Source organism: Nannobrachium achirus (genome assembly GCF_963921795.1).
Source record: "Nannobrachium achirus genome assembly, chromosome: 1".
NCBI lineage: Eukaryota > Metazoa > Chordata > Actinopteri > Myctophiformes > Myctophidae > Nannobrachium > Nannobrachium achirus.
The window spans coordinates 36,576,007-36,596,584 of NC_137810.1; the positions used below are offsets into that span (position 1 = coordinate 36,576,007).

At 41.9% G+C, this 20,578-nt stretch overlaps 1 protein-coding gene across 1 annotated transcript in view; it reads right to left on the reverse strand.

The window, feature by feature from the left end:
* Nucleotides 1-209: 209 nt before the first annotated feature.
* The window catches only part of vtg3 (vitellogenin 3, phosvitinless), a 30,393-nt gene continuing 10,024 nt past the window's right edge, over nucleotides 210-20,578 (reverse strand). The window contains exons 7-29 of the mRNA XM_080728571.1: nucleotides 20,096-20,244; nucleotides 19,833-19,989; nucleotides 17,899-18,056; nucleotides 16,624-16,789; nucleotides 16,089-16,214; nucleotides 15,114-15,332; nucleotides 14,352-14,569; nucleotides 12,708-12,805; nucleotides 12,465-12,589; nucleotides 12,272-12,373; nucleotides 11,977-12,096; nucleotides 10,778-10,967; nucleotides 10,564-10,651; nucleotides 9,744-9,929; nucleotides 9,337-9,517; nucleotides 8,317-8,482; nucleotides 7,741-7,865; nucleotides 7,560-7,643; nucleotides 6,177-6,440; nucleotides 5,274-5,422; nucleotides 3,005-3,143; nucleotides 2,750-2,863; nucleotides 210-1,268 (exon numbers count right to left, since the gene is read on the reverse strand). Of these exons, the coding sequence (XP_080584697.1) occupies nucleotides 2,756-2,863; nucleotides 3,005-3,143; nucleotides 5,274-5,422; nucleotides 6,177-6,440; nucleotides 7,560-7,643; nucleotides 7,741-7,865; nucleotides 8,317-8,482; nucleotides 9,337-9,517; nucleotides 9,744-9,929; nucleotides 10,564-10,651; nucleotides 10,778-10,967; nucleotides 11,977-12,096; nucleotides 12,272-12,373; nucleotides 12,465-12,589; nucleotides 12,708-12,805; nucleotides 14,352-14,569; nucleotides 15,114-15,332; nucleotides 16,089-16,214; nucleotides 16,624-16,789; nucleotides 17,899-18,056; nucleotides 19,833-19,989; nucleotides 20,096-20,244 (3,318 nt within the window). The 3' untranslated portion in view covers nucleotides 210-1,268; nucleotides 2,750-2,755. The remainder of the gene's footprint in view (nucleotides 1,269-2,749; nucleotides 2,864-3,004; nucleotides 3,144-5,273; nucleotides 5,423-6,176; nucleotides 6,441-7,559; nucleotides 7,644-7,740; nucleotides 7,866-8,316; nucleotides 8,483-9,336; nucleotides 9,518-9,743; nucleotides 9,930-10,563; nucleotides 10,652-10,777; nucleotides 10,968-11,976; nucleotides 12,097-12,271; nucleotides 12,374-12,464; nucleotides 12,590-12,707; nucleotides 12,806-14,351; nucleotides 14,570-15,113; nucleotides 15,333-16,088; nucleotides 16,215-16,623; nucleotides 16,790-17,898; nucleotides 18,057-19,832; nucleotides 19,990-20,095; nucleotides 20,245-20,578) is intronic.

Below are 20,578 nucleotides of genomic sequence, written 5' to 3' on the forward strand. Positions count from 1 at the left end.
GAAAGGAAACCTGTCCTTTGGTGACAAGATGGTGTTTTTCATGTCATCTAATGGCTTTGATCATCTTACCATTCAAAGGGTATATTTTCAATAAGGCACGGCAACTCAAATCAAGTCAAATCTATTTGTATAGCTGAGCACATTTCAACCACATGGCAAATTCAATGTGCTTTACATTTAAAACATTATGAAACAACATTAAAGGACATTTGAATTGAAAAGGGGGAGGACAAAATTAAATCTCCTTAATAGGAAATACATATTCAGTACACAGAGAAAATACACAACATTTAATACAAAAAAAGGCAAAGTAAATTAAAACAGTTGAAAAAGAAAACCTTTTGTGCAGAAGAAGAATTAAAGAAATCTCAATAAAAGGCAGCTGCAAACAGAAAGGTTATAGCTGTGACTTAGAAGAACCGAGGGCTAAAATTTACCAAAAGTATAGTTGGTGTGTTAGTCCGGAGATAATCTCAAGTTGGTAAAACTCTAAATTTTAAGGCAACAAACTTCAGAAAACCTTTAAGTTAGACAATCAAATATAAACCTTTAAGTTTTGCATAAGTTGGTTTAGTTGGTTTATCTTAACATTTTCAGATGCCTCAACTTATATAGGTTGAGTTTGTTTAACTTAAAATTCTCAGTTGCCCTAAATTAAAGTTTTTCTGAAGTTTGTTGCCTTAAAATTTTGAGTTTTCAGTATTTTATTCAGCGTAGAGGGGTTCTTAGGGAGGGAGAAGTACAGTACTGTATACTTTCTTCAATAGAAAATGGACACTTCTTCCTCTGCTAGCATACTGTGTAGATCAAAAAAACTTAAATCTGTCCACGTATCCATGTTGTCATAGTAACACATTTACTGAATAAGATTACATAATTGTTATTTGAAACAAGCCTCTGATGATGTCCAGGAATTTCATCATTCACAACTAAGCTGTATGGAGATACTGCAAAGTATTCCGCAGCTATAGGCTATATAATATTTCATTATGAGCTCAGAAAGAACCAAGCTATCTGACTTGAGGTCATATTTGAGATGCATATTGGAAGTAGAAGCAATTGTAAAGAACAAGAAAATGCAACAAATAATTTAAGAATATACTCAATTGCTTTTCAGAAGGAAAATGCAGTATTATTAACATATTTATTTAAAGGACAATGCTCTCACATTCACAGGCAGTGATGTTGCTGGTGCATCTTTTATGGTCTTCACATTACCCACCCACTCACTTTTGTACATTTGGCTCCCTCCGGCTCACATTGTCTTTCTGCAAGAAAATATCATATTTTGAAAACAAGCAAAAACTGCATACACATAAAGCCTGATTTATAATTGATTTCATTAATACCATCTATGTGCTGGTGTACTGGAAATAGCAGATCTATAAGCTTGTACTGTTAGAAATGCTATTTTTGATGTGCAAACTGTTGCACCCCAAAATGTCACCCACCCACACAATGAATATTAGGAACAAAAGTTAGGGAGGCCTCAGCTGAGTCAGTAGAGAGGCTGTCTAGTAATTGGAAGGTCACCACTGGTCTGCCCCCCAGCCCGGGCTAGTCCCAGTTGTCCAACGTCCCAGTTGTCCAACGTCCGACTGTAATTTCCAGTTGGGCGAACAGACTGTAAAGCAAGCGATCTTCATCCCATTCATGCGTTTATCGTGCGCTTGCCCAGGCCGTAATAAATATAACGATTGCATTCACCACGGCTTCGTAACTCGCGCGGCGCTCCGCCGGCCGCGCGGCCCTGGCCCGCTCTTCGCGGGCACTCGCGCCTGCGGTGCTTGGGCGCGAAGAGCAGGACCAAGGTCCGCTGGCCTTCGCGCCGCTTGCAATGTCGTGGACAATAATTACAGTCGGACGTTGGACAACTGGGACGTTGGACAACTGGGATTTTCCCCCCAGACCACCCAGTCAATGTGCCCCTGAGCAAGACACCTTAACCCTTAACTGGTCCCCGGGTGCTGCATTAATGGTAGACACTAGACAGACACTGCTCCTACATAAATGCAGAGGACACATTCTACGTGTGTGCAAATGTACTGTAGCAAACTAAACTAAAGGACTAATACTAGGCAGGTGCCCGTTGGGTACCGGCCTACTAGGGAACGATGCAAGTTGGGAACGATACAAATAGGGAATTCATACCCTACCCTGTTATGCACTACCCATTATACAGTACCAGTTGTCAGAATACCCGTTGTAACTGTTAGTCTGTCTGTGTTCCTTTTGTGCCCATATATGGAGATCTCTGTATATGTCTGTCTGCCTTTGTCCCTTTTCTGCCCATGTATGGAGATCTCTATATATGTCTGTCAGTGTCCCCTTTATGCCCTTATATGGAGAACCCTGATGTTATTAGTATATGGGCATATATGGGCATGGCAATATATAGGCATATGGGGGGGGTCGGCAGGTTCTGGAAAGTCTTTGTGCAGTGGTAAACGCCTGAGGATAATGTGTGGAGAATTGGCAAAATTAAGCTTAGGCTGGGGTTGCCATGGCAATCAGTTGGCTCATTTTGGGCCATGGCCACATTGTTCAGAGCCTTTTTTGGCGGTTCTGCCTGCAATTTGAAGTCGGTCACTCAAACGGTTCTCGAGATACATGAACGTACATACGTAAAGAGATTCCCTGCATTTAGTATAAGATTATTAATGTATATCATAAAGAAACAAACAGAAAAAAAAACAGAAGTTAGTGACTACAGTTACAGTACACTCAATCAAGCAAAGTTGTATCTCACTTGTCTTTATGGACACCCAGTGCCGTTCAATGTTGTGTTGGTGGGGTACAGCTGAACATCCTGGAGGCTGGCAACCCCTAATGGCATGGGCACAGCCTGGTGCTGCAGCGTATACTAATGACAAGACACATGCAAATGAAAATACCGAAAATGTAAATACCGCCATCACGATAAATTCCAAGCCAAGCATGGATTTATGATTTATGCATAGAAATTGAGAGGTAGAGAATATACTGTACAGTACTCCACCCGTACCTCTGGTAATTTGATCTTCACATCTATGCTGTCTGCCGAGGAAGCCACAACTAGTGCAGAAACCTCCTGCCTGGGGTTTGTGCCATGTTGCTGGTAGAAGCCCAGGAGGTGTGCCATGCCTGGGATGTATTGTTCAATCCTGGGGGAAGGCAGAAGGCTCATTTAGCCATAAAATGTGTGCGTCATGAATGTTAACGCTGAGTGTGATTTCTCTCGCTCTCACGCTGTCAGTGTACAGTGTGTGTGTGTGTGTGTGTGTGTGTGTGTGTGTGTGTGTGTGTGTGTGTGTGTGTGTGTGTGTGTACTATACTTACCACGCTGGGGACAAAAGTACCCCCCCCCCCCAAAAAAAAGTCCCAGAAAATAGTGGATCTACAAAAATCTGTGTCAAAAATGGCAATAAATTGTAAGAATGACATTCATTAAATCGTCATCCTAGAATGTCAATGTCCTCACAAGGATAGTCATACAATAGTGTGTGTGTGTGTGTGCGTGCGTGCGTGCGTGCGTGCGTTCGTGCGCATACGTGTATAAAAGTTCTGCTTCCCCTCTCCCATCTCTTCTGCTGTCTACTCTATGTCTTCATCTTCATCACAATACGATTCACCCAGAGCTGTATATCCCTCCCACCTTTTTCCTCCTCCTCCTCCTCCTCTGCCTTCTCACCATTCCTCCTCCTCTTTCGGCTTGTTGTGACACAGTCACCAGGCGCCATTACATACATACCGGTAGACGTCATCCTTCATCTGTCTGCTTGTCACTCTTCTCCCCAACCCTCTCCTCCTCTCCCTCCTCCTCCATAACCATGTAAGCTTTGTCGTACGAAGGACATACCGGTACACAACGTGAAGTGACACGTTCATTAGGCCATGATGGATATCATGTAAAATTACACAAACAGTACAAATAGAAAAAGATTATAATAATGTTTTGATATATCAAAACTAGCTGATGCCATGCTTGTAGAATTTCTTTTGAAAATGTTTGCCGATAATGACATGCCCGAGATAGAGACGCCAGGTTGAAAGTGGTTGACTTCACCATCACAACACAATCACCCAGAATGTAGTCTCGCGTGGCCAGACTGTTGCCTCCACGATTTGGTCAAATGCTCCCGGCATACAGTCTGGCAGACGGAAATAGAAACGGCGAGTGCGAGATGAAGCGGAAGTGAAGCCCCCACGTCACTTCCGTTTCATTCTCACATCACACACATTTATCATTATATAAATAAAAATCATATAAGCATGTTTAGCTTGCTGCTTAGCAGAAATGACATTTTAAAATATATTTTTTTGAACGTTAATGCCCGTTTTCGATACTCGCCGTTCGGGAGCTGCTGTTCCAGACTCTATATAGCATTCAGAGATTGTGGAATAGTTGTCTGGCTACGCGAGACTACCCAGAATGACCTGCCAGCCACAATTCCTTTGAAGCTGTTATGACTCTCAAAAAAAGCTAAACCAGGCTATATGTTTGGCTAATATTGTTGATGACGTCACGACGCGCCTCTACTGTACCTCACTGTACTGTACTGTCTGTCGGCCGGTCCGTCTCCACTTGAAAACCAAGAAGTCACCTTACGTGAACATTTATTTTATTACAAAATCTGTGCATATAAAAATTATATTACCTCTCAGATATCTTAGTTTTAGCAACATTGTTCATGTCAAGTAGTTAGTTTGGCTTATTTGTTGAAATGATAAAAAACTCTATGGGTGGGTTACCACCCCCGCTGCAGGGCGGTTGCAGCTAAAAACGGACACATAATAATAATGATAATAATATATACTTTTTTCCTCCCGCAAGGGAAATTCAGTATTTTCAGCCCAACCCAGCTGATTCGCTGCCCACAAGGACCTAGTGGTGGTGCTCGGTGACCATGACAAATGTGGTGCGGTGCTCTCATAGCGATTTTGATAATTATAATGAATAAGCTTCAAAAAACTAGAGATATCGATGTAACTAAGATATTCGATTGGGTACATATATTTTATATGCGCAGAATTTCAATTAAAATACATTTTAAGTTGAGGCTACTTCCTCAATTTCAGCCAAGAGGCGCTGCGCTCTCTCTGCTCTCTGACTGTTTCAGAGCGTTTACAGAGAGACCACGTGACCTACTGTATCATAATGTAAAATATTGCGGCGTGACATGACACCTTTAATCCTACTTCCTCTTCACTGTCCCCCCATGTTTCCTTCTTCTTCACCCTTTCTCTTTCCCCATTTCATCACCTCTCTTCAGAACAACCATTACAAACTGTACCTTCTGCCCATGTCCACCATAGCCTCTGGGATCCTGACCCAGTGGACAGTGGCCTGGAGCGTTGGCTTGGAGCCTGGCAGGTGTGCAGCCCTGGCAGCTTTCATGGACATTTCGTAGGTCTGGCACTCGGCTCCCCATGTCATGTGGGCCTGTTGGACACGCAAGAGAATGTCATAGATGAGAGCCTGCGTGAGGAGTTTGTGAATTAACCACTTCCACCCTGGTGACCCTGTTGTTGGGCATGTCATTATAAGGCAGATCAAAGATCGTATATAAAACAGCAATAATAGCAGCTTGAGCTTGTAGATCTGCATTTTTTGCCAATTCAATGCCTTTCATTGTACTGGTACAATTTGACGAGGTATTATATAGGGCGGTGGTTAAATTAGATTAATTTAATTTGATTTCTTATAGTCAGCACAGCATATGAAACTTCCAAGACCTGAAAATGCATTTAGCCTACTTACAGATATGGTCTGTCTTGCTGAGACTAATATAACTCATATCCCAAAGCAGTATGGCTCTGGGACATGTTTTAACACACATTTGGTCAATAATGGAGTTTATTGACTTCTGGGATATGAACTATATTGGTTTTGGCAAGAGTCTATTAACATTCTCCTTTCAGAAGGACCCTCATGGGTTTGTGGTCAGCTGTAGTTTCTAGGGTTTACTGATCAAATTGAGCAAGAGCAAAATCGCATGCTGAATTTAAATGTTGCCAAAACACACACACACACACACACACACACACACACACACACACACACACACACACACACACACACACACACACACACACACACACACACACACACACACACATACTGTATGCCTACCCACTAATCTAAATAATGAATTCCAAACAAACCTCACTGTCCTTTCCTGTCCTGTGTTATTTACCATTACTTTAGTGTGGCATGTATCCACTGTTGCATCAGTACACATCTTCCAGTTGGCGTCATTTGCAACCTGGGAGGTGATCAGCTGAATGTTGTCCACCAGAGCCTCTGGCTGGTAGTAGACCACTGTGTCGTATCCATCAGGCTTCGCGTTCCCACTCAAAGCCAGGGCTTTGATGTTGAACATAGCTTCAGATGATGACTGCATACCCTTTGATGGAGTCTGAAATATCAAACAGGTCACTGAGTTGTTGTATTTATTAACCTTAATACTTTAAAACTACAAGATATAGTTGACTTAAATACTGCTATTATAATGTTCAAGGCACACAACCACCTGCTTCCAAGCTGTGTTCAGGAGCTGTTCCAGCCTAGAGAGAGCCAGTACAATCTGAGAGGAACTGCCATGTTCATACAAACCGATGCAAGAATAAATATCAGAGATAGATGTGTATCAGTTATAGGGGTAAAATTATGGAATAACTTAGATAAAGACTTAAAAAACAGTACATCAATAAATACATTTAAAATATGTATAGGTCAAACATAATAAATAGATACAGAACATTAGTATAACATAAAATGTATTAGCTGGTGTATAGTATATATAAATATATATATATATATTAGTAATACATAACTGACACTATATAACAAATAATTGAAAAGGTCAGTTTCTAGCATTACTTCTTCCATTTCGCTTCTGTTTTTGTTGTCGCTTCTGTTTTTGTTGTTGTTTTGTCAACTCAAGTGATGTTAATTTATTTACCTTTTGTGCATTGTTGTTTCTGTTTTGTTTTGTTGTGTTTTTGTTTGTTTGTTTGTTTTATTGTGTCTTTCAGTCTTGTTTATGTCATTATATGTTTTTCTGTTTTTGTTTGCTTATACTCTTTCGAATATTACGTTTATTTACACGTTTAAAAGGGTAAGCATAATAAGCTTAGGCTTCAGCTTATACCCTTTTGGTCTGATTTGCTTTGTTTTTTTCTCCCTATGAAAGGGAAACAATGAACTGTATTGTTTTAATCTATCACAAAAGACCAAATAAACTACTACTATTGTGGTGTGGTCCTGGCATAGTGTTGATGTTTTGGTTATTTATCGTAACTTAGATCCAGAACTGGAGTAAAGTGACTGGAGTGACATCTGTCATAATACTTCATCTTTGCTGCAGCAATGATCCTGTATAATTGGAATATTGTCTGGACAATTTAACTGCTTGGTTGAAACTACTTTTGTCGGAGTAAAATAATTCTCCACTTGTAATATTGTTGACAAAGGCGTTCAAGCTTTTTCTTGGTGACTTTCTTACCAGACTATTTAAAGTATAAAACCCCAGCTGACAGGTCATTCTTTGCAAAGCATTTTAAAGGAATACTTTTACTTCTCTTATGTCATGTTGGCTGGGATGAGACCTGTTGCTGCTTGTGTGGTTGCTAGATGAGACACTTAACCTCCCTGTGGCTTCCTGTGAACCAGTGGTTGTAAAAGTACACAAACATTGATTTGTTGTGGTTGAAGAGGTGTGCTGGTGACAGTAGCCATGCAAGTGCAGCCAGGTATACCTTGGAAAGTCTCTTCAGTATTTCCAGCAGTTGGTGCGTACTCGAGGGCGCACTCACTGGACGTGTGTTGTTCTGTCCAACGTTTGCCTCAATGTGGATTTTGTCAACAGGTTTGATTGCATGGGCTGATGTTTGAAAGAGGATGGGACAATTGGGACAAGTTAAAAAGAGAAGAGGAGTCTTGGTTAGACAACATGTTTATAGGCAGTCACATAATAATTGTGACAGTATTTGAGTGCTGCTGCTGGGTCACAGTGCAAATTCTATTTATGGACACTAATGGTGTCTTTGTGTTTGTCTCATTGGATTTCATATGTACTCTTGTGCATTAAATGGTCAATGGACTGCATTTAAATAGCATTCATCCATTCATACACACAGCAACAGCTGAACACTGTTACACATTATGTGCTACAATGAGCCGGGGATCGAACCAGGAACCTTCAGATTCCAAGACGGCCCCCACCTCCTGAACCAACATTGTGTCTGTTGTTTGACTTTGCTGTGTATATTGTCTTGCTTCTACCAACCTCGACAACAAGATTGCTCACACTTATTTTTTTAATCCATTCCTACCTGGAACAAGTTTAAACGCAACGTGTGTGTATCCCAGGAAGTAGTACAGGGGGTACTCCTCGTAAAAGTCTCGCTTGAGCTCAGACTCCACACAGAGGCCTGCACCGTAGATGTTACTTTCAGCACACATCCTGGTATGTGGGTTCCAGGGCTGTGATGTAACAATCTGATGGATGACAAACACCACGGCACAATGTACAGTATGTTCTTATCATACAGTATTCCTCACATTTCCCCAAAACGTATGATATATAGAAATAATAGTAGACTAGACCTTACCCGTTCGAATATATGTGCTGCAAAATATGTGCAGAGTGTGGGTTATGGGGAAAGTAACTGTAACTGCATGGTGCGTGCGTGAGAATATGTGGGAGCATCATAATGTAAGGAGCAGCCCATGGAGGAGTGTATATTTATGATTGATACAAATAATTTAACAGCAAAATTAGGTGAATAGAAGTATGAGGATGTATTTGCTCCACATAATTTTTCTATACCCGTTGGAAGATGAGACACACATCACCCGTTGCATGCGTGACCCATGCAAAGAGAGAGAGAGAGAGAGAGAGAGAGAGAGAGAGAGAGAGAGAGAGAGAGAGAGAGAGAGAGAGAGAGAGAGAGAGAGACTGCAACATTCCTAACTGTGAGAGAGGTGTGTGTGGGCCCGGGGCTACAGATCCCATGGCCTGGAGGAACGGACCGTAACCCTGACAACAGGCTGTAGAGCTGTAGAGTGAAGAAACGCTAATAAATAGCTTGAATTTGGTAAAAATGGAAATCGGGCTCGGTCACCGTCAGTATAATGCTAATGGCCAATGTCATGTGAAAATTGGGATCAGTTGCTGAAGAGATAAAGGTGGAAATGCATTTTGTGACTGACTGACCTACTACTGACTGACCACTGACTGACCGCTCTCCCTAATTATAGTATGGATATTTGCAGCCCTATATTTGCAGAGATTTGTCTTTTCTATTCTATTCTTTTTTGCCCAAGGTTGATAAGCTGAAGTATAATGTTACCGTTTCTGCCTCGGACGTCACAACTGGAGGGGCCGCTTGAGCGGCCGTGGAAACCCTTTGTGCCACTGCTGCTTTAGTGACCACAGCAGCAACCTCAGTGTCAATTGCATTGTACATCATTGGGGTCATTTTGTCCATAGCAGTATCTTCAATGTTCCTAGAGACTGCAAACACATTGGAGCTGAGGGGTGTAAAGAGAAGGCACAAGTTAACAAGTCAACTGTATCTATCTATCTATCTATCTATCTATCTATCTATGGCGTTTTGGGGTACTAAGCTGGCATGTACATACAAGTTTGGGAACCACCTAGTCGCTATCTGTTATTTTAAGAGTTAGTTTAAGATTTGCATTTTAAACTATATGATATAGCCTAAAACCAAATAAAAACCTCAATTGCACATCATACCTGAGTGAGAAGAGCTCAATTTCCTTTTTGCAAGGGGGAAAGTCAAGTTCAAACTTCTTTTCTTTAATGTTGATCTTGGTTGCAAACTTCCATGGAACAGCTACTGGCAATTTACTCTTCAACTCTGTGCCACACTGGAAGAACTCTGTGTTGATTCCATGGAAGACCCACATATCCAGTGTGGAACTGTAAAGAAAAGGGCATGTATGTTTTGTTTCAAGTACCGGTATGTTGGCTTGTATTAACAGAACATTAAAGAGAGACATCAAAGTGAGGTCAGAGAAGACGGAACAGGATGTTGTTCTTTGACAGGATGTTGTAGCTATATGTTTGGTTTGGTATAGGCCTATTCTCAGGCATAAAGGTGGGAGGAGTAGGACGAAGGCTCTACGTCCTCCCGGTGGGGGCTCCCAGTAGGATATGACAGCAGTGACAACACAGAAATGTGTGTGTGGAGGAATCGATTGGCATAACAACTAAATTGGGGAGAAAAATTTGGTACTAAAAATATTATTGGTTACTCTAAATTAAAAAAGTGTGAAAGAATAAAATAATAAAATTAAAAGACCCTGCTAGACCACAGGCAGGAGGGTGTGGAAGGCAGCAATTCGGGGGCCCTGAGTTGGTGTTGGCTAGACCACACTCTGACATTGCATGGTTGCATCTGTATGAGTTTGCTGTATCTAACCGTTAATAAAACTATTACCCTACAGGTAATAAGCTGCGACACAAAACATGGTTTGAGCACTGCTTTCAAATAAAATGGCACAATACAATATAATGCTACACATTACATACACAGAACATTGAATATAATTACCCAATAAAACCATCTGTCTCCAAATAAATTTCAGAATCCATAAGTTGACCCAGATTCACAGTCAGCGGAGGATTGATTGTGGCCTTGGCTATACACAGAAACAGAGGAAATATCAGCCCAGGCCAGATTAAATCAGGTATTTTCCAAATCAGTTAATATTGCTTCTACAATATATGTGGGGATTTGTTTCTTCTCTTAGAATTTGAAGCATTACCGTTGACTGTGATGGCATTGACAGCCTCCAAGTATTTGCTGATCTCCAGTGGGAAGCCCACGGTGGTGGCTTGTATGTATCGAGTCTCCATGATCAGCAATGCCTTGGTCTTGTGCCATGAAATGCCCTTCCGTAGGTCTTCTATCATACCCCACACAGGGCTTCCTTTGGACGCAGAAGGACTGACAGCCTGCAAACAGTTGTACAATGACAGGAGAACTTTGTGTGACAGTATGTAGCCTAATGCACAGACCTTATATTAACTCTCCTCCCTTTTTTTAGGATCCACTGACTTCAGGTTGATATCTCAGGCAACCACAGGCTAAAGTTATCATTTGTCCACTATGCCATAATCTTTAACAAATGTAAGAGTCTCCACTCTGTACTGTACCTACTGACTGTATGTCTTTGGTCATTTTCTGCACTTTGCATGAACGTGTGTAGGCTATTACTGTTCATTGCGACGATATAGGTCACAGTTTACTGTCTGAACCGGCACAGCTTGTCCGTATGTATGTATGTATTTATGTATACGTGTAACGCCTGATGCTGTGGTGATGTGTCACTGTGACATCACAGGTGACATCGCAGTGATGTCAGATACTCAGAGCAGAGATCTCCATATATAGGCATAAACAGGCGACATCACAGTGATGTCAGATACTCAGAGCAGGGATTTCCATATATGGGCATAAAAGGGATTCTGTTAGGGATCTCCATATATGGGCATAAAAGGGATTGTATCCCAGATGATGCCCTGTTAGGAGAACCACACTAACAGAATCCATATATGGCCAAGACAGATGACCAAGACAGATGGTGCGACCTCACCCTTTAGGGCGAGGTCGCTTTTCGCCCTTAGGCGTCTTACTGGTTTAATTGGATGAATGTTTTGCAATGTATTAACTTGGTGTGTTGTGTGCATCCATTGTACTGGGTGACTTATTGGAGGCCAAATGTTAACATTTTTAACAATTAGGCCTAAGAAATATTAACCGGTACCCTTTGGAAACAACTTTTCAGATGACTAAAACTAAATGACATTTTATTCAAAAGACTGACCAAACTAACTGATTGGATGCCATGGGAAAGTGTGTAGCGTGTGTCAGAGGGCGTGTTCAATTAGTCTCGATACAACAAAGCATAACTGGGATGTATTTGAGTGCATGTATCAGATATGAGAGGAACCTTTGTCTCACCTTCAAGACATTGTTAATGGCCTCTTTGTTCAATTCAGCAAAGAACATCTCTTGTCCAGAGGCCCGCACAAAGGCAGACAGGAGATGCTTGTCTTCCGGAAACTTCTCCCATGTTTGCAGCTGAAAATGGCACAACCTTATCAGTCACCCAAACAAAAACTTCCAACTCTGCACTCAAATGTAGCTCTATAAAGCAAAAAAGATTTTCCTGAGAGATGTATTTCTTGCTTTGAAGATTTGTTATAGTGCTTGAAAGCTGAAAAAATATGTTTTGTGTAGAATATCATAGACTTACCAGAAGGAGAAGAGCTTTGAAGTCACTGAGGCTGAGATCTCCCTTGAATCCAGGCATGAGGGCATCAAACAGCTCTTTGATTCCTTCAGCACGGATACCAAACTTTAAAATGAATGGGAAATTGATAAGTCATATGTCACAGATGGTAGACACATTAACTTAGATATAACTAAGTTACTGAGCTCCACTGTACCTCCAAAAGCTGCAAAATTCTTCCAATGAAATGGAATTTTCCTTTCATCATGATCTCTGTTGGTACGATGCTTGTGGCACTCCTCAACATGAAGATCTCTGTGGCTGTGCCAACTAGGAAGTTGTCTTGATTGAAAAAGACATTTAAATTTACATAAAATGATGTGTGAGAAATTCTGAAACTGACTTGAACTTGTATGGCATATATTATGCTCTGCTCTATGGTTCATCCATTTGAACAGACCGTTAAACCAGTCCAGACGAACAGCTTTGCTGTACCGATAGCTGAGGCGGCCAAATTTATGGGCCAGGATCTTCACAGCTACATTGCAGGCAGTTGAGCTGAGGGCAAAAAAAGAAAGGTTGACCTGAAAAATACCCCCCAAAAATCTTCTAAATCCTAAAGTTTTTTTTATCTGTGGTGCTCAAAGTTTTTAATGTCAAGGACCCCTAGAATTATATGTATTTGACCGCAGACTCTCATCTCAAAACATGTTGTTCCAGGGAGCCCGGGAAAAAAAGGTTTGAGTTACAATGTTCGCTTTAAAAATGCACACGTTTTCATGATTTTTCAAAAATAGCAGATCTACAAGCTTGAAGCGCGGAATCTGCTATTTTTGAATAGTTTAAGCATAAAATAATGGTTCAAGTGGTTAAAATCTAGAGTGACACGGATGCGTTCCCGGTCTTAATGGGTTAATGAGGAAAATGTGTAGCCAGACAGTAACTGTCATGGTGTGCTCTTCTTCCCACTCCAGCCCTCCTTCCTCATCAGCTCCTGGCTACTCTGGTGGCCATGTTCTCCAGCCAGTGGAAACATATTCCTGGACTTCTCTGCCTCTCTCTCTGCCTCGGTGCTCTCTCTTTCAGCCCGCATGGGTCCGTTTGGTTATACATGTGTAGATCATAGAGTTAGAAAAATAGAGAATGGATAGCCCCGCCCACAGCTATTCATTTCAGTGAAAGTTGTTCTGTGGCGTTTGAAGCACCCGGAAGACTGGCGGCAGTAGCTAAATTGGCACACTTTATTGCACTCTGATTGGTTGGCTGGGTAAAGTTTGCCAACTTTGCGATTGGCCGAGGCACTGAGCAGGCGCACTAGGGTAAACAGTAGCCTTAACAGTTAGAATACGCACGCGCAGTAGCATTTAACTGCACTCCCAGGTTTGACCTCTAGGCTAAGGCTTCAATGCTCTACCGTGGTTCTGGGGGTTTGGTGTAGAGTTACAGACCTGTAAGGGTCCATTTGGACGAACATTGAGGGCCCCTGGACCCCACTTTGAGAACCATGCAGCTCTAATCTGTTCACCAGGGTCTTGTTAAGCCTTGTGTCTATTTATGCTCCCCAGCATGTGTTTCTGTTCTTTGTCAGTCTGTTGTGTTCGATAGGTGTGCTATGTACTGTATTGGTTACTAAGCCCTTCATGTTATTGTATTATTTCTTGATTCTCTCCTGCTCTTCCTGGTTTTGATTGCATTTGAATGGCCCAGCCTCTGCTTTTCGTTTTGTGTTTAGATCCAATTCTCCTGATTCACAGTCTGTGACAGTAAATCACTCATGAGATACTTTTTTTTTTTTTGAGCGGTGCTCCTAGAACAGGAGTTAAGCTCCAACATCCGGCTTTGTCCGGTGCCCAAACTGAAAAACCTGTTAAAAAATTTCCGGGGCTAAAGTAAACTGAAGGGTGGCCTACATCTGGCCTAGATATGGCCTACATCTTGGAACAAACGGCTCAAAGTTTGTTGTACGATGTACACCCAGGGTCCCATTGGCCAAGCTTTGCAGGACGCGCCGTGAATTGATTAGCGAGACACTTGATGAAATTAACTCATAATTAGCACCGCTCACTTGTAATTTCTTAAATAAAAGTTGAATTTTCAAGCTTACAGGAAATGATTGTCGGGAGTGCTTGACCGTGCAAAGCCCCTCATGAGAGAAAATGCAAAAGCAGCAACGTGGTGGTTTTTCTCCTCCTGTAAGAATGCAGTCACTGTAGACACCAGGGCCAGCGGGGGCTTGGTCTCAAACAGGATCATGAGTGCAAGCATGCGTATCTCAGCAGGAAGCTGGGACTGCACAAACAGGCTCAAGGTAATGTCCTGGACCTAGAAACAAACAAGAGCACAGCAATGAGAAGAAATCCAGCACAACTATGGTTGATTTGAACCCTAACCCTAACCCGGTTGATTGATAAAATATATGCATTACATCTCATTCTATTTAGAATGAGGTCCTCATGGTGTGCACAAGCACACATTATAACTAAGCCTACATCTAACCCCAACCTCATACTAACATGTTTCAGAATATAGACCAAATCATCACGACACATAACACAGTATATGGAAGAACAGGACACATGATATTGTTATTGTCTATACCAGTAAGACACCCTAAAGGCGAGAAGCAACCTGTCGCGCTGAAACAACAGAGACTGACACAATATGTCGATATACTGTATGGGCATTCCCAGATATGTGCTTAATATTGATGACATCAGGGATCTCCATATATGGGCATAAACGGGATAATGAAATTTTCACTCACTAAAGCACATTTTCTTAGTATCTTCCAATGTAGGTGCATGCACCTGCTTGAAATGAAAAGAGTGGTGGTAGGAAGTTAATGATTGCAGTTTAGTGTTCTTACATTGTGAGGGTCTCTGGCAGCTATAAGCCTCATAGCCTGCACAGCAGCACTCAGCACGCGGGGAGGGAGTTCCACAGGGTTGGCTGCCACTCCGGGTAGGAAGCACATGATGGTCTTGATGCTGCCTGGGTGACCTGCGTTCCCTATGGCCTTGAGAGCAAGGACCATCTCCGCCTCTGAGCCGTTCTTCAGACCGTGCATGGCCATGTCCAACAGAGGCTACATGCACAATAGCATGGACAGTATGCAAATAATAACAATTAGTCACTGTTACACTTTCATTTTGGCTCTTACAACAATTTACAATTTAAGCATTTAGCAGACCCTCTTAATCCAGAGCAATTTACAATGAGCAAGGAAGGACAGCACAATTTGCATAAAGGTAATACAATACATCAAACGCATGGCAGTAATCTAGGATCATAGGTAAACCAAGAATGTCAATCTAACAGTGATCTGGCATTAGTCTGCAAGACTGCATAACATGCTATCTATCTAAATTACATTTTAGCTTTTGCAAAAAACAAAACAAGACACGCAATGTGATTGGCTGGGAAAAAAACGAAAGACCTGCTGGGAAATATACATGCTGTGATTGCCCAAAAAACTAAATAAAAGACAAGCTGTGATTGGTGAAAAAAAGACGTGCCGCGATTGGCCGGGAAAAAGACGCATTGTGATTCGCTGGAAGAAAAACGTTAGGCCTAACTGATTGTACATGATATCAATGGAATCCTTGACCATCAAAACATAGGTGTAGTCATCACCTATTCTGTATTATCATGTTTGGTTCAGGCTTTATGATGCAAAATACATTATTGGTAATGGCAGAAAGCAAAATGGCTGCCATGGCCACCAGGGGGGCGTTTTTGCAACGGCTCCATATCTAAAAATGTTCAGGACCCCAAACTGTACAAGTATACCAAGTTTCACTCTTGTTATTAGATTTATTTTATTATGTTTTTGTTTATTTACCTGGACAACGGCCGGTGGGCACAGTGCAGAATAGGCACAGAGTTTGTTCACCAGAGAGCCGTATGAAAGCACCACAGTGTGCCATAGGTATTCATGGGACTTACTGAATGGGATGGCCAGGATGTCCTAAAGAAAGACAAAGACATTTTTATTTTAAAGGTAGGGTAAGTGATTTAATTTATTTCAAATAACAAAATTGGTCTATGTTCTGACTAGTAACTAGTCCATATCCCCTGAGAGGACAAAAAAAGTAGTTTTGGTGGAGGAGACAGGTTTTCCTCCAATCAGGATAGAATGGGGCCTTCCTCCAATCATGGTCCAGTGGGGGTGGCCCTTACACACACCAAGGCCTGCCCCACTTGATCATGATTGGAGGAAGGCCCCCGCCTGTCACCTAAACGAAAACTGAAACTGAAACTTAAATGAAATCCCTTACCCTACTTAAAATTATTTTGTAACTTTTTTGTATCTGGAAAGTATGGCTATATCATGGCAATATGTTTCAACACTGTGTAAATGTCTTCTTTGAGCTCACTTTAGCCATATGAACCAAGTCGGGGTCAGCCTGAAGATGGTTAAAAGCTAGCAGAAGAGTTTGTCCAGCTTCAGCGGGCGTCAGGTCTCCAGCCTTGAACCTCTGCTCCAGGAACGTCAGGATTCTGGCGTCGTTGACCTCAACGACCATGTCTAGAAACCATCGCCTAACCACATGGGAAAGGTAATGCCATGGATTTTATAGAAACGCATGGATTTATCTCTTACGGATATGCATGTTTACAAACCCAACAAGAGAGAAAGACAAACAAGTCAAACACTTTTCACTGTACCTTACTCCTGTACAGTGTGAAATACGTGGGTAATTCATTGATTGATATATTACTCCTGTACATTGTGAAATAGCCTAGTGCAATGGTTAATCATTGATTGGTTCAATGTGCACACACCATGAGCAATGAAAGCATCCCTTACTTAAAGTAGTCACACAATTGGCATTATGATTTCAATGCTAAGAGGACATTAATTAACTGTAATGTAGTGAGACGATTTTCTCCCTGAACGCAAGAAGATAAGACTGGCCAATTAGCACAACTGAATGCCTCATTATCGGTTCAAAGCCAAGTGAGAGCAGCTTGGAGTGATTGCACTGGGACACTATGTTTCCTTGCATCCCACAGTGTACGGTACTGCAGAGCCAGTGATTGATGTTTTATAGTGCCTAGGATTGCCTTGATTGTTGTTCCCCAACTCAAGCTGGGGAACGACTTGCTGAGGAATATGTGAAAAGGTTATTTTGTTTCACTTGTTAAATAAAATGTTTAGTGCGGCAGGTTGTCTAGGTATTGTTCTAAGTCATCTCAAACTGAGGGTGAAACATGTTGTTCTCACCAGGACGTGCAGAGAAGAGAATGTTAGAGAGGCAGGGGCTGAAATTTCTAAAAGGGCCTTTTGGTGAAAATATCGAAAATAGCAGACCTCCAGCTTGAGCTTGGAGGTCGGCTATTTTCAGTGCTTGATAGTACACTGAACTAAGCATAATCAAGTCACTACTGGATAGGTGGCTTATGGCATGGATTTAATTTTCTACACAGTGAGGGCAATTCTTTCAACATAAGATGCTGCATTTGAGTTCAGGAGAGTTTGGACAAGGCAATTCTCTTGAATGCTGCCTTCAGGAATGGCATGGAAAGAGGGCATTTGCACACCATAGTAAAAGCTGCATTCATTGTCTGGAGAGGGCACTTTTTACAGATGGGTAAAAGGGCAGGGGCTTGAGCCCCCTTTGATGTCTATGTGTGCACATAAAGCTCACCTGTGTTCATCATGTGCTGCCAGCTGCCTCCACATGTCCTCCAGGCCTGCAGAGGGCACCGCGCGCAGGAGCTGGTACACTTTAATGGTGTCCTCGGTTGTTGCACTGTCAACCTGGTAAATATTGGCCTTTGCCAAACGCTTGATCATTTCTACAGCCTGTAGGGAAGAAATATGACACTTTGTATTAATCTTTTGACAAATAAGATTTAATCTCACAATACTGTGAGCATGTTTGGTGGGTGAGAGGGGAGGGTGAGGGGGGGGGGTAGAACAAAACAACAGCACATTGGCATTGTACAATCTAGCTGACACGATATTTACTAGTGATGAGTTATCCACAATAATGGAGAAAACAAAACAGATGGGCTCAGTGTTTACTGCATGGCTAGCAGGCACGGCAGCTGTAAAGAACATATTTTTTTGATACATCAAAGGGGTGTGATTATGTTTAGAGTACACTTATTAGTTTGACTAAAATAAAAATCAATTCTCTATAGGGCCATGAAGAGAAGTGGACAAATCCGCACCCTTATGGATACAACGACAAAAGAAGCAAGAAGATAATCAAGGTAAGAACCTTTTTACACTGAAGCAACAACCTGGATCAAACCTGTGTGTGTTTGGTCAATACACTGGCCTGGGTTTTACACACAAGTCCGACACCACTTTACATCATATTTATACTTTGTCACAGGCCGAAAACAGACGATTTAACAAGCAAGCATTAACAAATAAGTATTTGTGCCATTTTCTCCCTGGGTTTCAAGCTACCACAACACCATGGCTAGTTTCCTGTGTAGTTCGATTGGTGTTCTGGAGTTTGTCATCGGTTTTGGAGTGATGTGTTGACTGTCCAGTGTAGGGTACCGTTACCAGTTGTGGCCAGGACTGGTCACTGTGGCTGTTCTGCTTTGGGTCAAACTTCTGTGGGATATTTGTGGTGTGAATGATATGCAATCATTCATTAAATGTGTGTGTGTGTGTGTGTGTGTGTGTGTGTGTGTGTGTGTGTGTGTGTGTGTGTGTGTGTGTGTGTGTGTGTGTGTGTGTGTGTGTGTGTGTGTGTGTGTGTGTGTGTGTGTGTGTGTGTGTGTGTGTGTGTGTGTGTGTGTGTGTTGGAACTTGTGAGCCATGCCCTCTTTCCATATGCTCTAATGAAATTGATACTATAGCAATAGATGAATATAGAAATGCAGTCCATTAACCTTGGTGTTACTGTGCTTGTCCCAACATGGCCGTTTATATAATTTTTCAAGGAGCGTGTCGATATGTCGACATAACATTTGTTCGACGTTCCATTTGTTCGATGCGGGTGAACGTTAATCTGGTGAAATGCTAACCTGCCGACGCTGGTGAATGCTAACCTGGTGAATGTTAACCACTATGCCTAAACCTAACCCAAACCCTAACCCTAACCTCAGTAAAACTATGCCTAAACCTAAACCTAACCCTAACCCTTAGTCAATAATGACACGTAGAAATAGCGAGAATTGCCCAATTTCTCTCTGCTGGTTGAGATCAAATATCACAATGTTTTGATGATATCCTGTGATATCACATTTCTTTTTAATGTTTCAAACATTTAAAAAAATTGAGAAAATACTGTAGCCTGTGAGTTAGTCAAAGGCTATTTTCCTTATTTTCAATGTTATGATGTTATGATATCCCAAATACCAAACGATAGTGTCATATTGTATCACAATATTGGTATAATATCAATATATTGCCCGCCCCTAATATTTAAACAACATTGTTTGTGTGTGGCTTGCCTCATGAGTTTGAAAGTATTTTTTGGCGCAGTATAATCTTTCAGTCAGCTTTTAATCCTGCACTCAAGATTCTTAGACATGCTTCCACTTTTACTTTTATTTTGAGCTGAAGCAGTACTTGAGCTACTTGCTATTGTAAATAAAGCCAAAATATCATCAGTACCTTCAGCGCAGGGTCTGTTAGATTCAGCATCACAATGGGGATATCGGCATCATTGATGACAAACTTGTAAACCAGGTTGCCCTTGTTCTCCAGTTCTCCAATACCAATGGTGGGGTTACGAGTGACATCAGCCACACTAAGCAGCACCATTTGCTTTCTGTGTGGTAAGCACATGAACCATACACAGTTGCCATTTTGTAGAAAACTACAAAGAGCAATGGAAAGAATACTGTATGCACACATTTAGTTTGTGAATGTCCTACGTTGCTTGCATCTTGAAGGTGCCACCCTTCACGTTGAAGGGGGTGAAGTGCTGTTGTTCCAGGGCGGTCGCTTTGGTGATAAGACCTCCCTCTGCTGTTGGTTTGACTGTGTAGGTATATCTCACGGTGGAAATGACTGATGCACCTCTCTGTAATGGGAGACAAGGATGAGTGGCTCTTTCCTTTTTGCATCATTCACAGAGTCATGCCTGATTTTTGGAGCTGTGTGAAACACAGGCTCCCTATACGTGGCTGTGTGGGTCTGTGTGTGTGTGTGTCTGTGTGTGTGTGTGTGTGTATATGTAGCCTGACTTCGGCGCGTAACTAGTGCCGCACCATTTACGCCACTCGCGCAATATATACATCAAAATGTGCGGCTCGGCCGGGAATGGTGTTCTATTACCTTTCGTTCCGATCCGCCTTACCATGCCGACGTAATCGGCAAAAAACGACGCTTAATTGTCCCCATTGACTTATAATGGG